This window comes from Ambystoma mexicanum, chromosome 2p (genome assembly GCF_040938575.1).
Source record: "Ambystoma mexicanum isolate Mex_15411 chromosome 2p, UKY_AmexF1_1, whole genome shotgun sequence".
In the NCBI taxonomy this organism is placed as follows: Eukaryota; Metazoa; Chordata; class Amphibia; order Caudata; family Ambystomatidae; genus Ambystoma; species Ambystoma mexicanum.
Genome location: NC_090923.1, coordinates 1,126,536,560 through 1,126,549,790, shown reverse-complemented (window position 1 = coordinate 1,126,549,790; position 13,231 = coordinate 1,126,536,560). Strand labels below are relative to the sequence as shown.

Genomic DNA, 13,231 nt, shown 5'->3' with positions numbered 1-13,231 from the left:
CACTGTCGCTGAAATCAAAACCAGACGCCCCTCCCAGGCCTGTCACTGTGAGACTCCTAAACTACAGGGACCGAGACAACATCTTGCGGATGGTGAGAGAAAAAGGCCTGCTGTGCTATGAACAAACCACAATTCACATTTACCCTGATTTCTCTACTGCTGTGCAATTGGAGCACATATCTTTTCTGGGGGCGAAAAAGCTGTTCAGTGAAATGCAATGCTCTTCCCGGCACTCCTCTTTCACGATACCGGAAGAAGCTGTGGCTTTCACAGAGGATGGGCGCCAATGAAGAGTCGGAGATTGCAGCCTCTTCCACGTGTTGAAAGTACTGTATAATAATGCGTGACTCCGACATGCTTGCGGCCGATTGCGGCTGTGGCCTAGAAACAGCTTAAGTCTCTATTCAATCTGTTGTTTGAAGTGTAGCTCATGTCGACGAGCGGTACTCACTCCTCGGTAGGTGGGCAGACTTGGTTGGTGAGATGTCAGTGAGATGTGCAGGAATGTATAGCGGCAAACAAGTTTATGGGTGGAATAGTTTCAAAGGCTGTTGGAAGCAGAAGCGGTGGTCCCCTATGCAAGGTTGCTGGTATGGTGCTGGCGTTAATGTTGGGGTTAGGAGAGGCTCGACAAGGCCCTGATTGGGACAGCGATGAGGGAGGTGGGGAGTGGGGTGGTTGTTGGGGTAGAATTGTTTAAAACTTGTTTTGGCAAGCACACAGTACAGGTCATTGCTGTTCACATCTTCCGTTTGTTGAGACACGAAATATGTGGCAATGCAGCATTGCGCGATTCACCTTAGGTCTTCATGGGGACTGTTAATATTTTGAGCTGGAATGCAAGAGGACTCAGGAACTACACCAAGGCTAGGAAGATAGTGTACCATGTGAACTGGCCTAATATACATATGTTTCTGCAGGAAACCCATGCACGGGGAAATAGGACGCAGTCCAAGTGCTGCTGGCAAATTCATATGGACCCAACGTTCTACGAGGGCTTAGCGGATATCCTTAGGACTTACCCTTTGACGTCAATCATATGGGTACGGGATATGAACACAATCTTTAATCTAGTCTACGGGTAGAGCGCCCCGATAACTATCGAAGGCGGCAAGCTGTATTCTAAACCGAATGAATGGACTTAAACTGTGTGACATATGGGGGACTCTATATCCGACGGCTCTGGGCTGCTCTTACTATTCATCGGTGCATGATATGTCATCTAGGATAGACTTATTTTTTTATCTCGGACTGCCTGGTGGGACAGACAGTGTTGGCTGATATGCTTCCCTGTATGTACTCGGATCGCTCGTCTATAGTGCTTTCTCTGAAGTGGGACACGAACCAATGGGATCAGCCAGCATGGTGATTTAAGTTTCTGGCATTGCAGGACCTCGTTTTTAGAAGTATAGGAGATGATATCCGTGCTTTTTTTCAAACCAATGATATTTCTGCAGTAACACAAGGCACGCTCTGGCAAACGCTGAAGGTATTTATCAGGGGGATGGCCATGTCCAGAGAATTTGGCGTGCTTAAAGCTATTCGCAGGGATATAGTCCATAGTGAAGCTGAATTCAAAGACTTGGAAAGCCAGTATGTGACTACACCCACCCACACTATACTGGCAGTTATTAAAACCTAACTGGAGGTGTTTAAGCTGCATGCAGATCGTGAGGTGAAATACTTTGCGAGGCCAATCACGGCTAGGAGATATGGGGAAGGGGAGTGACCCAGTAGGGTGCCGTCTAACCTGGTCCAGATGGAAAAAGGCCCGAATTATGTAATTGGCGAGCGTGATGAGAAACGGAACATGCAATACTCAGATCAGGGTATTAGCAATGTTTTCGTGCAATTTTATGAAACATTATATATGGCGCAGGATGAGAACAATGAAGAAGGCCTGCAGGCCCTATTGGAGACTATCCCAATGTCGGTTCTCTTGGAAAGTGCCAAAGGGCAGGTAAATACTGCCCTTAATGTAGAATAAATTATACTCATCTCACTGTAAAAGAAATTATACAGGTGATTAGCAACCTGCCCAGAAATAAATTCCCAGGCCTGGGCTAACTGCAGATTATTATATTGAATATGGGGCTCTCCTAGCCCCCTACCTGCTGAAAGTGTGGGAGGAGTCTGTGCAGAAGGGGCAATTCGCAGAGACGCTTCAGGAAGCTACCATTATAGTTCTACTACAGCCTGGCAAGCCTGGTGAGGAATGCGGCTCTTACAGGCTTCATCTCTCATGAACGTGGACACTAAAATGTACGCTAAAGTCATTGCCAATAGGTTATTGCCTTTGATGCCCTTGTTAGTACATCATGATCAGGCTGGTTTCATACCAGGAAGGTTCACATCTTTGAACCTCAGACGTCCTATTTAATATCATGTCTCGTATATCACCTGCCGACCAAGAAGTGGCGGTAGTCTTGGACGCACAAAAAGCTTCTGATATAGTGTCCTGGTCCTTTTTATTTGCTGTGTTGCGCAAATGTAATCTGCGCGAGCAGCTAATTGCCTACATTAAACTTCTATACTCAAGCCCGACTGTCAGTGTTCTGGTTAATACGGTACAGTAAAAATCATTCAAGCTCGGTAGGGGCACACGTCAAGGTCAACCACTATCGCCCATACTTTTGCCTTCAACTTAATTTAGACCCTATCACGGATGACATTACTCACATTGGTCATTATTCAGGATTTACTGTGACCTGTGGCAAATTTGAGGCATTCCCCTTGACTGACCGCACACTATGTCCTGGGGGGGGAGGGATTCCCTTTACAATGGGTGCCGGCCAGGTTTAGAAATTTAAAAGTTATGGTCTCCAGGGACAGAGGCATACTGATTGATTGCTGATAATTGTATAACTCCTGCTACGTATGTTCATACGAAAATGGATCTTTGTTCAAGGGTGCCGATGTTGCTGGGTGGCCGGTTGGCACTGATTAAAATTGTGTTGGTGCCCAAGCTACTGTATTTGTTTGCCAATATGGCTGGGGAAAACAGGACTTCAAAGACTTACAAAGTGACATACAAAGTGACAGGTCTAGATTTGTCTGGCACTCTGCCCTCCCCCCACCCCCAAACACACGTCAGGCTGGAGAAGGCAGCAGCAGGGGAAGTAGACATGAAATCATTGATTCTAGACACTAGCTGAAAGGATGATTGCCCATGTGATCCTGCACAGGCAACTTTATTCACTTGGAGAGCCATTTTTGAGAGAACTACAGTGAGCAGTCCGCACTACCGTTGGTTGCTGTTGTTGACCTGCCCTTTCCCCAACGTGGGATATCTTGCTGAGATCGTATTGGGCAAGACTGGGTTATCAAGTAATACGCGATCTGTTCCCAGAGGGACAGTTTTTGATGCCCCACACTGGGTGCGAAGGACACAGGGGTACGCCTATGGAGTTGCTTCTTATAGGCTGAGGGAAGCCATGCAAAAGAGACGGGAATGTTACCGATTGAGCCTCCTGAGAATGCGCTGGTTGTCCTTATGGCCAAATCCTATGACTGCCCTCTGAAAGGGGATTCTGGATGGGGCCCTGGTCGTGGAGTATAAGGCCTGAGGGAAGTGGGTGGCGGAATTGAAGTTGGAGAGAACTGATGGCCACTGGAGTCCATGTGTATGTTTACTAAGTAAATGAATATGAGGCTGAAATCAAATCAATATAAAATCCTACATGTGCTGCATTATACCCCGAAAACTAGAATCGCTGCCCAAGGTGTGGTTGTGTGGATGCATGTTACGCACATATGCTATGGTCCTGCCCGGAACTTGAACGGTCCTGGGAACATGTCTACAACACATTGATGTCTGTGGGCTTAGTGTGCTTTACAAATGTGATACATAATCTACTATAGTTGTGATGCGACTGGAGAAGTCGCCTAGGAGTGTGTTATTTGAGTTGCAGAGGGAAATGCCTGAGAGAAGCCCAAAGTCCTTTTTGAATATTGGATGCAGTGCTCCAGATAAGATTTTTGAAGTGGGAGTATTTTACTCCCTATTTTTTTTAAAGTTGGGAGTAAAATTATTTTTTAGGGAGTAAAAAAGTAAATCCCATTCCCAGTGGGAGTATTTAATAAACAAGTAAAAATATGTTTTACAGTAAAACAGAAATGTTTTGTAAGACATGTTTCATGGACATGAAAAGGTACATTTGTACCTCTTCAGCTTAGGCAGTAATAATAGCAGAGCTTCTTCCTGTGGCACTACCTTTACTACTGGTCCAGACATATCCATGGGGCTGTGTGGATGACAGCAGGGGGACATGCTCGGATGCTTCTGTTTCCCATTTTTGTTGGAAGTATTTTTACTCCCCATTTTTATTTTTGGGCAGTATTTGCCTATTTTCAGGGAGTAGAAGTGACTGATACACCCCTTATCTGGAGGGCTGATTGGATGCATGTTTGCTAAGCGTTGTATCTTACGAAAATGGAAAGACTTGCACCCTCCCAATGAGCAGGACTGGTTGAGGGAATTAACATGGGTCAGTGACTGTGAAGATACGTATATAACAATGCAGCTGATGTCGTCCTATCCGAATAACACATGGGGGGAATTCCATGCATTTCTTGCTAAAGACTAATGGAGCATTGTGATAAAGTTGTTGATTAAATTGTGATATGTAACACTAAGTGAACCAAATGGTTGATAATACAATGATTGGACCTCTGAACAACGATATAATGATAATTAATTGTGCTTGCCAAACCTAAATAAGTATTTGTTTGTCGGGGAACAAAGGTGTTCTGAGTGGAGCATGTAACCCTGTTCCTTGTCATGTGAGGAAGTTACCGGGGAAAGCTTGTGTTGCAACACTGCCTACTGCAATAGTTTTTACTCATTCTGGAAGTCATGGAGTGGAAACCATGAATCCATGGAACTTTGAGACTCATCATGGTTTACGCAGACTTGGAAAGATTACTTGTTTGAAGTGCCAGGTGAATCAGACACATTATGAGTGTACATCTCCCTGCAGCGATTACATAAGCAGGGTTTCCCTTGAAAGGAAGTCCCTCTTTCCACTACAAAAGACTAATGCAAGCTTTAGGTCCTTACAGATGTGGAAGGGGGAGTTCCCTGAATAGACTTCAGAGTATAGAAGGGGTTTCTGACCAGGGTCTATGCATCATGAGCTGGTCTGTCCTGATTGGTCAGCAAGGTGGAAAGCGACTGGACCCCTGAAGCCAGCCCATGGATGCAACAATGTGACTGTCACCTGCCCTTTGCTGAGGACTGTGGCCAAATGAAGGTGGATTCTCTTGGCCCCTGGCCCCCGAACCGCTGCCCTGGCAGTTCCCAGAACCAGGGCAGGGGACTTTGTCACATGTCAAATTAATGAATGGCATCCCAGAGACATTAATCCGCCTGGTGGAAGCGCTAGCCTGAAATATCTGTCCCAGCTGGAGGGGCATTTAAATATATGGCAAATAAGGAGCATAACATAGTTCCAAGTCTGGATAACAGAGCATTCCCAATAGCAAAGTGACTTTAATGAGAGAAGTATTTTAGTATCAGAAGCGAGAGAACCAAGCAAACACACAATTGAAACAGGAAAAGGGCATTTAAAAGTGTGGTCAAATGAAGGTGCTGATGAAAAGCTTAATTGCCCCGAGTGTTAGCAAATATGTAAGGTTTAGGATTGAGAGTAGGCTGCATTCCAATCCATACGAGACAAGTAGAAATGAAATAGACAAACTTCTAGTACTTGAGGAATAGATGTTTCTTGCAAATGTTTCTCTTGGAGAACCTTTCTGGGATTTGTTCCAAGTCTTGTGAAGTTCAGGGATTCCGTTCCGTGCCCCAATATCGCTGCTCTGGTCAGAACAGTTTTTCCCCGTATTTCCATTTTCTTTGCTATCATACCGGTTGCTTAGATGCCCACCTCACCTGTGACATGCGTTTGTAGCTTTCTCTAATCATAAGGGCTTATCAGGCCCTAGTTTTCCCACTCAACAAGAGGCTGGACGGTGCCAGCGCAACTAGTCCTCTACTGGGCAAGTCCTTCAGTAACCTAGATTTAGGCAAACCTGGGGAGGAAATCCTACCAGAGATTATCCTTTGCTAATTTCTTTGCTCCCACAGCACCAGTGAATAGCCAGCTCCCTAACACTGCATGTGTTCTCTCCCAGTCTTCCCTTGGGCTGTGGAATCCGGGGGTGTCTCTTGGACTGCAGGTCTGCAGAGACATAGAGAAAAAAGGGGGTGGCATCCAAGGCAACTAGTATCCAGAAAAAACAAAGTGGAGGATGCTTTGCCATCCTGACCTTTGCATGGTGTCCTTGCTCTCTGCATTCTGGTACACAAGCGTTCGGTTATGCAGCATATTTTGTTATCCAGCATCATTGATTCCCCAAGGCGCCAGATAACTAATGTTTTGCTGTTTTTAGAAGTGCATACTGCCTCTCAGCATACTATTAAACAAAACATTCCTAACCCTATTGGCCTGGAATAAATGACCAAACAGAAATGCATTTCCACACCTTAAGAGGCAACCACTTTCCCACCAAGCAAATTATGGTGGAAAAGATCCATTAGCATTCTGATACTTCATAAAATACAAGGTAGTAAAATGCGTTGTTACAGAAGTACACCATGGGGGTCATTCCGAGTTTGGAGGCAGCCATGGTGCTATTGACACCATGGCTGCCTCCAAACCCGGGTCCAGGCCCGGTGTCTCTGAATGGGGACTTACCGGGTCATTCCAACCTTGGAGGACCCGGTAAGTCCCCATTCAGAAACCCATTCCCATTTGAGCCCCCACAGGGCTCAATTGGAATGGGGAAGGAGTTAATAACGGGCCCACAAATTGCGGGCCCGTTATTAGCTCCATGGTCCCTTAACGGGTCCCGCTAAGGACGGCTGGTCAGACCGTCAGACCCGCTAAGGGACCTAACCCCCTACCGCCCATGTCTTTATACAGCCAAATCCTAATGCTAAAAAAAGAAAATGCACTAGATTCAAATGTGTGTGGAATGATCTTAAAATGTTATTGAGAAATTATTAAACCTGATTGTTATATGCTTGTGCATCACTAAACACCTTTGTGTCTATAACATTAATTCAATTATGTGGATTTCAATGAAAGTATGAATGAATCTATTAAGTAAACAAAAGCAGACCGAAGGGCTACTTAAAATCTGATATTACTGTAGGTTTTATATCCCTATCTGAGCAATACAAAAAACGATTCAAATATGTGGAGAATGGTTTAAAATGGGTTTAATGAATTTGCAGCATCCTTCAATAAAATACATTAGAATTTTTTTATTAAGAAGTTATGGCTCTAGTTTTCATAACGATCAGACAGTACCATACAGAAAGATAGTCTTGTATGTGAAGCAGAGACAGCACCTTTAAACCATCAATCTCAGGAGTGAGACAACAGTACACAGAGCAGCAGTGTCACACATGTGACAAAAATACCCCATACACAGAAAGTGTCACACTTGACAGCAAAAACACCACGTAGGCAAGTAATGTCACACATGACACACAGATAGCACTATATTGGCAATTAGTGTCCAACAATAGAGAGACAACACCATACAGACAAACCGGTTTAATGCGACAAACAATATCAAATAGATAAGGTCATAAATACGATCAACAGAACCGTAAAGATAAGCAGTGTCAAACATGAGACAAGAGAAAGCAACATGCAAGCAGGTAGTGTCAGATATGTGTAAGGAGGAAATATACAGACAAAAAACAAATCATAGAGACAGAGCTCTGAAACATGACAAAGAAACAAAGAGCTGAGAGTTTGACACTAGCTACCTTTGCACTTGTTTGGTATTCAGGATGGATTCACACAGGGTGTCTCTGCCAATGCGAAGGATACAAGCTGACACCAGCAAGAAGAAGAGAACCAACGTGGACACCACCAGCGAGATGGTGAGCCAGATGGAACCGCTGCAAAGAGAAATGAAAACTGCATTAGACAAACTGGAGACAAAGACCCCAAAAAGAAAGAGAACATGAAAGGGTAGTGAACAAGAGAGGGCTACGAGCAGTGAAATAGAGTTGGATTATACTCGAGGGAGAAGCAGGCAGTAAAGGAGGGCTAAGGGAAAAGAACCCTGAAGGAGAGAATGTGATCGGGTTAATGGATTCAAGGGGTGCTAGAAATCTATGGATCAAAAAAAACATTTGTGGAGGAGCTAAAAGTAGCTCCTTGGTATCCAGGCGTCAGCAGTAAGCAAGAGCTGCCACATTGTGACTTCCACATGAGAGGCAAACAAACTTTTGTCTGTGATATATGACCCATTATGATTTAATTATATTCTGTCTCGCTACTCCTATAGGCACATTCCCAAAAACCCACAGTTAATGTCACATATGTATGTTTCTATGGCACCAGTTGGCATGAGGAGTGAAAAATAGATACTGGTAGCTGTTGTAAAGTCCCTCCCAGCCTCCCACAGGCTACAAGCCAGGAGGTAAATATCACCCAGCTGCTGGAAATGTTGAACCCTGAAATTGTGGTGAGAGTGAACATCGGGGAAAAAACGCATTATACTTAAATAAAAAAAGTGAAGGACAGGGCATCAGAGGGACAAGGGAATCATAGGAGGGAAGGAAGAGTAGGGACGGAGAAAACCAGAAGGGAACAGAATCAGAAGGGGGCATAGAACATAAGAGGAAATAGAAGCAGAGGTGTGAAAGACCCTTACAGTGGCGAGGACATGGAGCTCAAAACAGGCCTGAGAATGTAGATGACCAGAGGGGGAGATCCTGTGTGGTCGAAGTTTAAATGGATTTTCAGAATGACCCTTGGGGTGGATTCTGAGAGGCCTAACTATTATGGTGGCAGGAAAGACCCTAATGTCTTGCCAAACCCAGTCATGGTAGAGTAGCAGAGCAGCAATGCTTAGAATCATCAGGCGGGGGCGGTGATAGTGATCTAGGCAACAATAAGACACACACAGAACACTCCAATAATTCCAAAATACACTTTAGTGTACAAAAATATACAATTATTTATTGGGCCTGTTACACACACACTCTAAGCAAATGAAAGCTTGCAGTAATTAATATCACTGAACTAATATCACACATTAAACTTTGGGGGGTTCTGGTAACAGAACACCAACACTTTACTTTTATGAACAGTTATGCAATTGAAGCAGAGTTAGAAGCAACACTTGTAAATAAATGTGTAAAGTGAGAAACAGACAATTTCAGTACCAGTAAGCACCCGTAGGTAATGTAGGTAGAGTGGGATTACCCAAGTTGAATGAGAGAAAAAAAAAAAATTGATCGAATGGTACGATTTCGACCAGTACCATTTGATCGATTTTATTTTAATATCGAACACTCACCATGTTCGGTATTTTTGGCTGTCGCGGTGTCCTACACTTGCTTAACATGGGAGGCGGGGGGACCAAAACAAAAACAAAAAAAGAAAAAGGGGCCATGCTGCGTAGAATCCACCCTGCGTTAGCGGGACGGAACTGACGCTGCAGGGTACTGGAGAGACGGCGGACATAGAAAAGGTAACTAGGGAGGCAGGGGGTTGTGGGTGTACTGGCGTATTGGGGGACATGGGTTTGGTTTGTTTAACCATGGTAAAAACGTATTTGCAGTGAAAATGACTAGGTCAATTCCGCCACAAATATTTCTACCATGGTCAAAGAACCCAAATCCGGTAGAGGACGTACAAAAGAACCTAAAATAAAGCCCCTAGCACCTTCTAAGTCCACCAATGATAGGGAATGACACCTAGTGCCCAAAAGTCACCAGTTCAACAAAACGCATAGTTCAAGTGGGTTTACTATAGATTGTGACACTAGCTACCCTGCAGATAACATGCTGCTGATAAGTGTTCCGTAAGGTAAGTAAAGTTAGAAAGGTTTCTCTGTCCAACCACTCTAGGGAAGGCCCAATCCCACCGATCTTAGTTAGGCATGGGAGAGCTAGAGTGAGGACTACGCCCATGCAACCCAATGGTGGGAGGGGGCAGGAATAGATAGATTAACTTATACACCATATTACAATTTCTCCAGAGATCACGTCAGGGGTTCTGATATTTGCTGCGCCCACTTCTGCGATGTGTCCGGTCGAGGGAGGTCCAGGAGCCACAGGTGAAGGTTTATTTCGGCACTGGGTTTGGGTCTGACTAGTACATGGTGCGGGCTCTGGTTCTGAAGACTGGACAGCTGCACATAAAGAGGAGGAGTTCCGGCGAAAGTTAGCAAGATCAGGCAGCAACAGGTGATCTTCGTAAGATGAAAAAAAGGAGCAGCACCTGCACAGCTTCTCTTTGGTATAGGAGGCTAAAACTGCAAGAGTAGATGTCTTGTTGTACAAGCTGATTCACCAAGTTCAAAGTGTGCACTCTGAATGGTGACGGCTGCAGCGATGTAGCCCAGGCGAGAGATAGTCAGTCCACCAGGTGGTCCAAGGACACTTCCGAAGACTCAGCAGGCACAGATCCTACAGCAGTGGTCAGGACAGGTTGTTCCCACCAGTCCGGGTGGATGAAGCACCAACGAGCCTTCTTGAGATCAGGACAGAGAAGCAGTGCTTCAGCGGGAATAGGCTGGAGTCAACGCTGGTCAGCTGCAACTTTTGTCCAAGGGTCTTCAGCAGATTGCATTCCTTCGGTCTTGGCTCCAACAATGATCTGCCGATTGTTTGCAGGAGTCCTTCTTTTAACCTGGAATTGGACTGGAGTCACCGCCAGCCACACCAATGGTAAGGCTCTGCACCATTCAAACTGCTAGGGGCTGTGCAATCATGGACAGCCACTGACCAAACATTCTGCCCAGCAACAGCCAATCTGTGGCTAGGATGTGGACTGGGACAAGACAGTCCCAGGCCCACACCCGACCACACACCCAGACCTCCAATTTGCTGAGGAAAGCAGAGATTTTGCCCAGGAATGGCCTTTCCATATATAGCAATTCCAGACCTGAGAAAACCGGAAGAAGGCCCAAGTACAAAGTTACCAGAATGCAGGCAGAAATCTTGTGGCATGGCCATTTCAAAGTATATTACACTCTTTATGGCTTTATGTGTTAAAATGTAAAAGTGTACAATTAAAAAGTTAATAACATGGTATAAAGATATCTGCTGCCACCAACCCATCCTGGACACATTGTATGTGTAATCACTAAGTTATAAAAGAAAAAATCAAAAGGATACAACAACACTTCATCTTAAGGTGATGTGTGCAGCTTTCAAAATACAAGAAATCCACTAATGGAGACAATGTCACCCAGTAATGAATGTCTTAGGGACTGATCAGCTTCCACATGATAGCGAGCAAAAAGCAAGGAAAATAAAGCAGAGGGCTTTACTTACCTCTAAAACATCAGGCCAGAAAGCACATAACAGCAAAAAGAAAGGGTGCCCCATAGAAGTCTATAAGAGGTAAACAGTAAAAAGAAAATATTTCCTAACAGTGGAGTACATAGAATGAGGGGAAGCATGTAGGACCACATAAAGGGGAGATGATGCGAACCAGAGGGAAGAGAACTAGAGGGCAGACAAAACTAAAGTGAACCAGAGGGCAGAGTGAACCAAAGAGAGTGAAAATCTGATTGGGTAGGTAAACTCAGAAAGAGGAAAACATGAGTGGAAGATAACCCTTGCAGTTGGAGGCCTAACCGCAGAAAAAAACCATAGGTAAAAACCTGGGGAATTGAAGTAAAGTGAAAAATGAACTTGGGGAGGAAAACTTCAGGAGATGTTAACAGCATTAGTGAAAAGATTGGAGGAACACTAGCAAGAAGAAATGGAGGAGTGGCTTCAGTAAAAAAGATTCATGGAACGAGCCTGGAGAAAGGAGCCACAGAGAGCCTGGGGAGCAATGGAAGAAAAAAAAAACACAACCGAGGTAATGGAGAAAGTGCATGGAGGAGAATGTTGGAGGGTAGGAAATAGCTTTGAGAAAGAACCCAGAGGGGATGGCAAGGCAGATCATGAAGAGAGCGCACACAGGGGATGAGACCCCGGGGAAAGAAAGGACCTTTGGAGAAAAAAAAGCATAGGGTTATGGGAGGAAGCAGAATCTGCAGGCTGCACAGCTCACCATGCCACAGTGGACCCAGATTATAGAGGAAAGGGGTCCCTAGCTGATCGTCTGGTTTTGATGGACCTGGCATCTCGATCCTGTATAATAGAGCAGCCGTGAACCTGTGCCCTGTAACAGAGGTCCAAGAAGGGGGCTGCACAAGGATCCCATGAGAGGACTCCTACTTACCGTTTGATGTCATCCACACAGCTTGCATACACCCAGTACAGAACAATGGTGAAGCAGTACAGGGCTATCAGCACTGAGATGGCGGACACGAAGTAGCATAGTGAGAAGCGGCTGAAGGCTGAGATAGAGAAGACCTTGTCTGTCTCGTTGTAAGACGCTGTCCCGTAAAGAATGCACTGTCCCCCGAACTCTCCCTGGAAGACAAAAGGCAGCGAGAGTGAGTGCCACTCCAATCCAAAATGGAGAGCAAGCAAGAAGCAACAGGGAGGGGAAAGGGCAGAAGACTTGACGAGGCTAAAGGAAACCCCCCACGTTTAATTTTAGTTTTGCCAGACACTATTTTATAATCACACTCTATTATATTTTGTCAATTTAGCTGTAAAGGCTGAAAAAGAGAGCCCCCTTCTGAGGTGAAGTACAAAATGGACAGAGAAACAGGTTTGAGGTAAGGAATGGTGTCCAAGCAATGCCGGTTAGGAATATTTTACTAAAGTCACCCAAAAGGACTTTATAAAATATACCTTGGGAAATACATATGGTTCAAAGAAACACTGGTGTATTGTAAAAATTATGATTTATTTTATATATACAGAGAATTCTTTAGAAAGATAAGTACTATTATAAGTCAAACACAATTATAAAAACCAACACAATACTTAAGGTATGCAAACCAAAGTATAAAATCTATTTAGAATAGCAGTATGCAGTTCAAGGTGAGCAACACCTAGTGTTACAGATTTAGAATGGCAGTATGCTATTCAAAGGGAGTAAAACCACATTAGTACACTTATAGAATGCCAGTATGTAATTCAAGGCAAGCAAACCCTATTGGTAGCAAACTATGTTGCTTATTCAGTTTGATGAATAATCTAGTTATACTAACAATCTTACAAGTAAGCACCTGGCCACTTGTGCAAGTTACTCTGTTTCAGAAATAATACAATTTCAGTACTACCCGGACAGGTAAGCACTTTGCAACATATGTAACTTATTCTTCTTTCAGGAATGATGCAATCAAACCC

At 44.4% G+C, this 13,231-nt stretch overlaps 1 protein-coding gene across 1 annotated transcript in view; it reads right to left on the bottom strand.

Moving 5' to 3' along the window:
• The window catches only part of TMEM179B (transmembrane protein 179B), a 150,497-nt gene that overhangs the window by 45,770 nt on the left and 91,496 nt on the right, over positions 1-13,231 (bottom strand). Inside the window, exons 2-3 of the mRNA XM_069645170.1 lie at positions 12,210-12,403; positions 7,781-7,915 (exon numbers count right to left, since the gene is read on the bottom strand). Of these exons, the coding sequence (XP_069501271.1) occupies positions 7,781-7,915; positions 12,210-12,403 (329 nt within the window). The remainder of the gene's footprint in view (positions 1-7,780; positions 7,916-12,209; positions 12,404-13,231) is intronic.